General features: G+C 33.2%; 2 protein-coding genes and 1 pseudogene across 3 annotated transcripts; all 3 read left to right on the top strand.

Moving 5' to 3' along the window:
- The first annotated feature begins 374 nt into the window (after window positions 1-374).
- On the top strand, window positions 375-710 carry LOC146918166 (uncharacterized). The gene has a single exon (XM_085722008.1). The coding sequence runs from the start codon at window positions 375-377 to the stop codon at window positions 708-710; it is 336 nt and encodes a 111-aa protein (XP_085578134.1).
- An 83-nt stretch (window positions 711-793) lies between these two features.
- On the top strand, window positions 794-3,128 carry LOC146918167 (uncharacterized). The gene is made up of 10 exons (XM_085719821.1): window positions 794-885; window positions 980-1,101; window positions 1,205-1,289; window positions 1,399-1,534; window positions 1,619-1,770; window positions 1,872-1,992; window positions 2,083-2,286; window positions 2,397-2,474; window positions 2,582-2,659; window positions 2,747-3,128. Exons 1-10 carry the CDS (start codon window positions 848-850, stop codon window positions 2,903-2,905), a joined length of 1,173 nt encoding a protein of 390 aa, XP_085575947.1. The 5' UTR covers window positions 794-847; the 3' UTR covers window positions 2,906-3,128.
- A 1,905-nt stretch (window positions 3,129-5,033) lies between these two features.
- On the top strand, window positions 5,034-6,289 carry LOC146918168 (uncharacterized; annotated as a pseudogene). Its single transcript, XR_015016695.1, has 2 exons — window positions 5,034-5,914; window positions 6,012-6,289. The product of XR_015016695.1 is annotated as an uncharacterized LOC146918168 (transcript).
- Window positions 6,290-7,428: the final 1,139 nt, after the last annotated feature.

The following is a 7,428-nucleotide window of genomic DNA, read 5'->3' on the forward strand; positions in this document are numbered from 1 at the left end:
CCAGGTAAAAGTAATTTACTCATCAATTTTGAATTTTTCCCTCCATTGTAAACCCTAAAATTTATAATTTTTAAATCAAATCCCAAACCCTAGCTGGTGCCTATATAAGGGGTGTTCTGTATGAGGTTAACTTCACCCCAGATTTTCTTTGTGTTGACAAAGCATATCTCTCTTCCTCTCTTTTGGTTATTATATTTTCTGCATTTAGTTTTTTAGTTTGAGAGTTGTTTTTTCACAAACTTTTAACGTTTAAGAAAAAAACATTTTTCTGCAATTTTTCTGCAATTTCTGAGATTTCCACTGAAAAAACATTTTGGAACTTGAAGGGTAAGATCATTAGGCTTTGGCAAGTTTCAGATTTCAATGGAAATAGAATGCCTTTTTCCATTGAACTGGTCATACTTGATGAGGCTGGTGATAGGATCCATGCCTCAATCAAGAAGACTTTAATCTACAAGTTTAGGAATGATCTTTTTGAAGGAAAATGCTTTAGCTTTGAAAATATGGGGGTTGCCAACAATGGTGGGGGTTATAGAATAACTAGGCATACCTACAAGCTCAACTTTCAGTTCAGCTCAAAGGTTCAATACCTCCCTACTCTTAACATCACTAAGTCACCTTATCAGCTGATTCCAATTTCTGATGTCACTGGAGGAACCTATGACACTGATTACTTAGTTGGTAATTTTCATATTTCTCTTTTGGTTTAATTTTTTTCTTTAAAAAGTCCAGTAGTTTTTAATGTTAACACCTAGAAATTTAACTCTGTAATGGTTTAAATGTTTTAGACATCATTGGGGTGTTGACTGGTGTTGGAAGTGAGAGGGAACTTGAGAGGAATGGAAACATGACAAAGCTCAATGTCATTGAACTTGAGGCTGGAGGGTAACATACTGTTTTTTAACTTGCATATATGTCTATCTTTTTTTTTCCCATTATTGTTTCTGATTTTGATTTAAGTTCATTGTTTTGTAAAAAGGTACAAGATACAATGTACTTTGTTTGGAAACTATGTTGATGATCTCAACAACTTCATAGCAAGTGGAGACATCCAAAATGCTATTGTTATCATCCAGCTGGCCAAAGCAAAATGTTTTCAAGGTTAGGAATAACCAATACTTTCCCACCCCTTAGTCTTTCCATTTACTTCCTTTGTTTACTTTAATGAGTAGTCAGTTTTAATAAATCATATTTATGTTTGTAGATAAGATACATGTTCAAAACTGTCTTGGATGCACCAAAGTGATTTACAAACCTACTTGCAATAATGCTGTTGCCATGAGGAATAGGTATCAAAACTGTTTTTGCTTCATGATATGATTTTTTTTGATCTAATTGTAATTTCATTTAAAACTCAATGTATAATCATGTTTGGAAATGTTTTTTGGTTGTTTTTAGGCTGCCTGATACTGTTGATACTCCATCCCCTGTTGGATTAACCCAGCTGCAACCTGAAACTAAGCTTGACCCTAGGGAGGAGTTTTTGCATGGGACTCCCAGGACCACTATGCAGGGGCTCAAAGATGCAACAACTGTAAGTATTAGGGTCTGGTTTTGTTAAAAATCAGGTGATTACACTTAAATCAAAATCACTCATTTGATTGTTTTCCTTATACAGAATTCTGTTTATGTTGTGCTTGGGACAATCAAGAGAATTGTCAACAAAGAAAATTTCTGGTACACTGCATGTGTATGCTCCAAAGCTGTCATTCCAGATTCTCACATGTTCTATTGTGAGAAGTGTGATAAACATGTGAAGGTGTTTTCTAGGTGATTTTTATATATCCAAACCATTTTATATTAACTTTATTTTGTATACCATATTCAGATAACATGTCTTATCTAAACTGTATGTCCGGTAATTGCATTAGGTACTGTTTGAAGGTGAGAGTCATTGATCACACCGATTGTGCTACATTGGTGATCTTTGACAAGGAAGCAACTGCCCTACTCAAGAAGAGTTGTGTTGACATGCTAGCTGAACATGGAGTGGTTAGTGAATGGCTTATTAAATTCTCAGTTTGTTTTTATATGATCAGCACACAAAAAGTAAAAGCTAAAATTCTTATTTCTCATGTATAGGCCATTTCTGAGGGACATCTACCTCCTGAACTTGCTGGAATCATTGGCAGAACATATCTCTTCAAGGTGGAGACAAAGGCTGATCAAAACCCCAGATTTGAGCAGTCATTCCGGGTGAGGAAGATTTGTGCCGTGCCGGATGTTATCAATGAGTTCACGAAGAAATGGGGTGAAGAAGAAGCTGCCTTCTTCAAAAATGCAATGGTATGAATACTTTGCTTTTAAATATTGGACATAGATAGTATTTTGGTTGTTTTGAAACAAATTGTTTTTGTAACCTTGAGAGTAATAGTGGCAATGCTAATATTATGTAGGAAGCATCTTCTTTAAGTGTTTTGTTGGACAAGGGGAAAGCTCCCATGATTGCTGGCTCTTCTGATGTGTTGAATCAAGTATGGAGTAGTGTAATGTTTCTGTGTTTAGTGTTTGAGTGTTGTCTATTTTTCTCTTCAATATGGTGAGTAAAACTTACTTAAAATATTGTGATATTATTTTGTAGGATGATTTTTCATTGACTGATCCTGTTGAGAAGTGCAAGGAAATGCTTTTGGGGGAGGGTTCTGGCGTTGTCACACATGTCAGAATAACACTGTGTAAATCTGTGGCCCTAATTAGATTTATGGAGTCTGGAATTTTAAAACTGATAATTTTGAAATCCTTGCAGGATCAGTTTGCAGTTGCAGATTGTGAGCCTGATGTGGTTGAGATAAGCCACAAAGGTTCTGCTGCATCTAGCAAGAGGGGATCTCCCACTACGGATGATGATGAGATGAACATGCCTCTCAAGATGTTGAGGAAAACTGTCAAGATTGAAAAGCCTTAGAATGCACCTGCTGGGATTCTATTTAATTATGTCTTAAATTGATGAACTTATTTACTATTATCAATGCCAGTCTCATATGAGCTTAATTTGTAATGATTTGTTTTGAGAACTGTAATATTTTGGTGCTAAGTTTATGACTGATTTGTTGTTTATCAGTTTATTTTGCTACCTTATCAGGTCTGTAATATGTTGATCTGAGCACATTATTAAGTAATCTAATTTCATTATGTTATGATTTTGTGTTTGTTCTAATATATTCAAGTGATGTATTTTGTGTTTTTGTGTATGTCAACTAAACAAGGTAATCATGTCTCCTTTACATTAGTTTCTTTTTATGATATCTTTAATTGAAATTAATACTGTTTATATTAATATTAATAACTTACAGTTTCTGTTTTTTTTTTTCCACAGGTTTTTTTGGTTGCGTGTATGATTGGATGCAAAGAGAGATAGCAGGATGGAATGAAGACAGAAACCTGAAGGGTCCGTTTGATGGTCAGGATAGGATAGAGGCATGATATGATATAAAGCTGGATAGAGATAGGATATGATAAGGACATGATAAACATTAATCCTATCATGTGTTTGATGCGCACATGATAACAAACATGATATCATTATAATTAAATGAAAAATTGCTCTCATAATTAATTAAATATTATAAAAATGGAATGTTATTAATTATAATAGAAAATATATGCTATCATTATTTTAAAAATGACAATATTTTAAAAATGGCAGAATATCAGGATAATAAATAAGGAATGATCTTCTAATCCCATCAGGATAATTTCTAACCCAGCCTATACTTAGGATAGAAATTACAAAGGAAAGTCAGGATAGGATAGGAAAATGGTTTATTTTATCCTATCTCTTTGGTGCATCAAACATGAGATTTAAGCAGGATATGATTAATGTATCATATCATGTCCCCCTATCCTGACCATCAAACGCACCCTTGCAAAAGGTTGTCCTAAGGAAAGCTATTGTCAATAATAACACAATATTCAGCTTAATTAGTTTTAAATGATGTATTTATATGAAAGTCAAATTGTATACATTACCATGTTTAGTAGGACTTATTAGTATTAATAAGAATGTCTCTTTGGTGATGTATAAGCTTAATTGTTGTGATTCAATATTATTCATTTCCATTCAATTCTCTTCTGAATATGGATGTAAACTTAATTATATTTATTGACTGTTAATGAAAAGATATATTTTGACTAATGGAAATAGCTACTATTACAGTTACTTTTGGTATTAAAAAGAAATACTCTTACTCAGCCATGCTATATATCGCGAGGGGAATTAACGCCAAATTTTCACGAAAATTATTTTGTTTACATTTCTTTCTTCTATATAACTTCTTTTGATCAATTTTATGCCTACAAAGCTACTAGGAATAAATAGAGACAAAAAAGAAAAAGAGCACGTGCACAGTTGAAATGCTTATTATGGTACGTGGCTTCATAAGCCTTCATATATTATGTAGTCTTTTCATGTGATCACAACTGCCATGAATCATTTAGAGTTTGAAGAAAGCAACTTAAATTCAGGGGATGACACATAAGAGAATTCAAATTAACAAAATTGAAGTTTAGGTGATCAAATTTTACAACACTCATCCTCTCAAAAAAGTTTACAACACTCATATATTTGCAAGCGAATTTGTTTTTACAACGCTCATGAAATATTCTCGATAAATTTTGTCGCTATATTGATCATTTCTCTTTAAAATAATTGCAGGAATGAACTTATGAAATGCATCCATCTCTATAGTAATATTTGGGCACATGTCTATAGGCAAGTTAATTAAGCACTTATACATAGATGTATATTTGGGATTCCAACTTAAAAAATGGTTATTATCCACAAGTGTTCTATTAAATTTATGGCTAAATTATATTTTTTGTCCTTTAACTATTTAGGTAGTATCGCTTTGGCCCCTAATTAAAATTTGATTTATTTTGGTCCCTTAACTTCTCTTCGTTACACATTTTGGTCATTTCCGTTAGTTTTAATTCAAAAACGTTAGGTTTTCTTCATCTTCTTCTCCTCTTTTTCATCTTCATATCATCTCCATCAACCTTCAACAAGAGGAATCCTAGAAAAATTTCAAAAGAAAATGAGATTAGTGGATGATGGTACAAGTCCAAATGCCAATGAGATTAGAGAGTTTGCAAATTGGATTTTGAAAATTGGCGATGGTGAGATGGAAGTTGACGAGGATGGAGAAGGTCGCATAGATATACCTGAAGAGTTGTGCATTCCTCTATGTGATAACCCTTTGCAAGAATTAATTGACTTTGTTTATCCCAACATTGTCAACAACATTGACAATCAAAGGATTTTCGAAGAAAAAGCAATTCTTGCTCCGGCGCTTGATTGTGTGGAACAGGTCAATGACTATGTTTTGTCCTTGATAGCAGGTGAAGAGAAACAATACCTCAGTTTCGATACACCTTGCAAATCCGACGAGGATTATGATATTCAAGGAGATTGGTGCACCAGTGAGTTCCTTAATGATGTGAAATGTTCTAGGATACCGAACCATCGGCTGACATTGAAGATTGGAGTTCCCATAATGCTTCGTAAGCGGTTTATGCAATGGAACACGCTTGCAAGTAAACCATCTTGGGAAGAACATTATAACTGCCACTGTTATCACTGGGAAGAGTTTAGGACAGAAGGTTTTAATCCCAAGGATGGATTTGGTTCCATCCGATTCAGGTTTTCCATTCAAGTTCTCAAGAAGGCAATTCCCCATTTCTTTATGCTTTGCTATGACAATAAACAAAAGTCAAGACCAGTCGTTGTCCAAAGTAGGTATATATTTACCTCGCCCGGTGTTCACACATGGACAATTGTATGTGGCTGTGTCAAGAGTAACTACTAAGAAAGGGTTGAAAATGTTAATCTTGGATGAAGATGGTGTCCCTTGCACGTCAACTATCAATGTTGTTTTTCCAAAAGTATTTGATAATTTGTAGATTGAATTGCTCCAAGGTATGAATGCATACGTTATACAACCTTGCATATGGTTACTCTCATCATTAGTCACTACATATAATTTTGAAAGTTGTTTTTTCCTTTTCTTTTGCAGCGTTTTTTGATGGAAACATGGCGTAGCGAATCATTGTCTTGAAGGGATTATATTGAGAAATATGTTTGCTATTGGGCCATGCAGTTCATTTGATGTTTTTGAAGTCATTCTATGATTTTAATATGCCAATGAAGTTCTAATACATACATTTGTCATAGCAATGGATTTGGTTTAATTTATTAGTTGTTATAGATTAACTATATATATGATTTAACAAAAACGACGATGTATGTTATTCATTTTGGTAATGGCTTATCGGCATATGCTTTAAGACCCAACTTCGGTCTCTTTTTGCCCGTGCGTTGCACGGGGCAAATACTAGTATATATATATATATATATATATATATATATATATATATATATATATATATATATATATATGGATCTCACGTTGAAGGTATTGAAGATTGAGGAGCTTGGTGCATAAGAAGTTTATGCTGGAGCAAACTCATGTGGATGCATCGATCTTTCCTTCCTCTCAGGTATAATGTTTGATTATAGCTTTCAAATAACAAGAGGTGATGTTGATCTTCTTACTCCGCCAAAAAATTTTGGATGTATGATAGCATCTAGAATAAAAGAGAAGAAAAATTAAAACTTATTTTATTCTTCCTAATTCTTAAGAGTTTACCTTCAACTCAACACATATAGAATAAAAGATATTTGTCATTCAATTCAATAGTCGCATGATATACCCTTGTAAGTCCACACAAACTGTTAGTGTATAAATTAGTATATGTTTTGAATATTTATTTTTAGGACAAATTTTGCAACGATCGGTAATTCTGATGATTTCGTATTGTTCTGATGAGGAGAGTAGTTGATTAAAATGAGGAGGAGAGTATCCAAATAGCAATCCCTTGTATTTTGGTTTCAGGAGTCCCACATCCAAAATGATAAAAATAGAGACGGGGATTTACCTATAAAATAGTAGGCTATGACTATATATTCTTGTCACTTAAAATTTCTATAATCCTTGTTTATTGTGGAATCTTTAGCGTTTCCTTGTTGAGCATGAGCTCACTACTTTTGTCCTTTTAATTCTTAAAGGATAAATTTGAGTGACAATGCAACAAGAATATCAAAGATGTCATATTAGACATAAATTTGTATGTGTTGCCTTCCTTAACTCATGCCTAAAAGGCATTTGTTAAATAAACAAATAAATTACTTTTAAATTAAAAATGTTTGTTTGTCATCACATCGATGTATAATTACTAGTTTTAGCTAGTTCTTTGCTTTTCGTCATGTATTTTAACAAATCCTATTTTGTCTCATATCGACATTAAGTGGATTCAAGGACTATAGAGCATTGAAAATACCCACTAACGTTCATGAATGTGTTTGTTCCCATCTAACATGTAAAATTATAAGATATGACACTTTCGAAGTTGACTTTAGATTCGAAAATATTA

This window comes from Medicago sativa, chromosome 6 (genome assembly GCF_051527215.1).
Source record: "Medicago sativa cultivar Bolivia chromosome 6, Bolivia_mono, whole genome shotgun sequence".
In the NCBI taxonomy this organism is placed as follows: Eukaryota; Viridiplantae; Streptophyta; class Magnoliopsida; order Fabales; family Fabaceae; genus Medicago; species Medicago sativa.

What these genes read in the sequence shown, in the direction of transcription:
- LOC146918166 (XM_085722008.1), top strand. Translation starts at nt 375, where the DNA reads ATGCCTTTTTCCATTGAACTGGTCATACTTGATGAGGCTGGTGATAGG.
- LOC146918167 (XM_085719821.1), top strand. Translation starts at nt 848, where the DNA reads ATGACAAAGCTCAATGTCATTGAACTTGAGGCTGGAGG. An exon ending in GGCTCAAAGATGCAACAACT is followed by an intron (nt 1,535 to 1,618) that starts GTAAGTATTAGG and finishes TTCCTTATACAG; the next exon opens with AATTCTGTTTATGTTGTGCT. An exon ending in CTTCTGATGTGTTGAATCAA is followed by an intron (nt 2,475 to 2,581) that starts GTATGGAGTAGT and finishes ATTATTTTGTAG; the next exon opens with GATGATTTTTCATTGACTGA.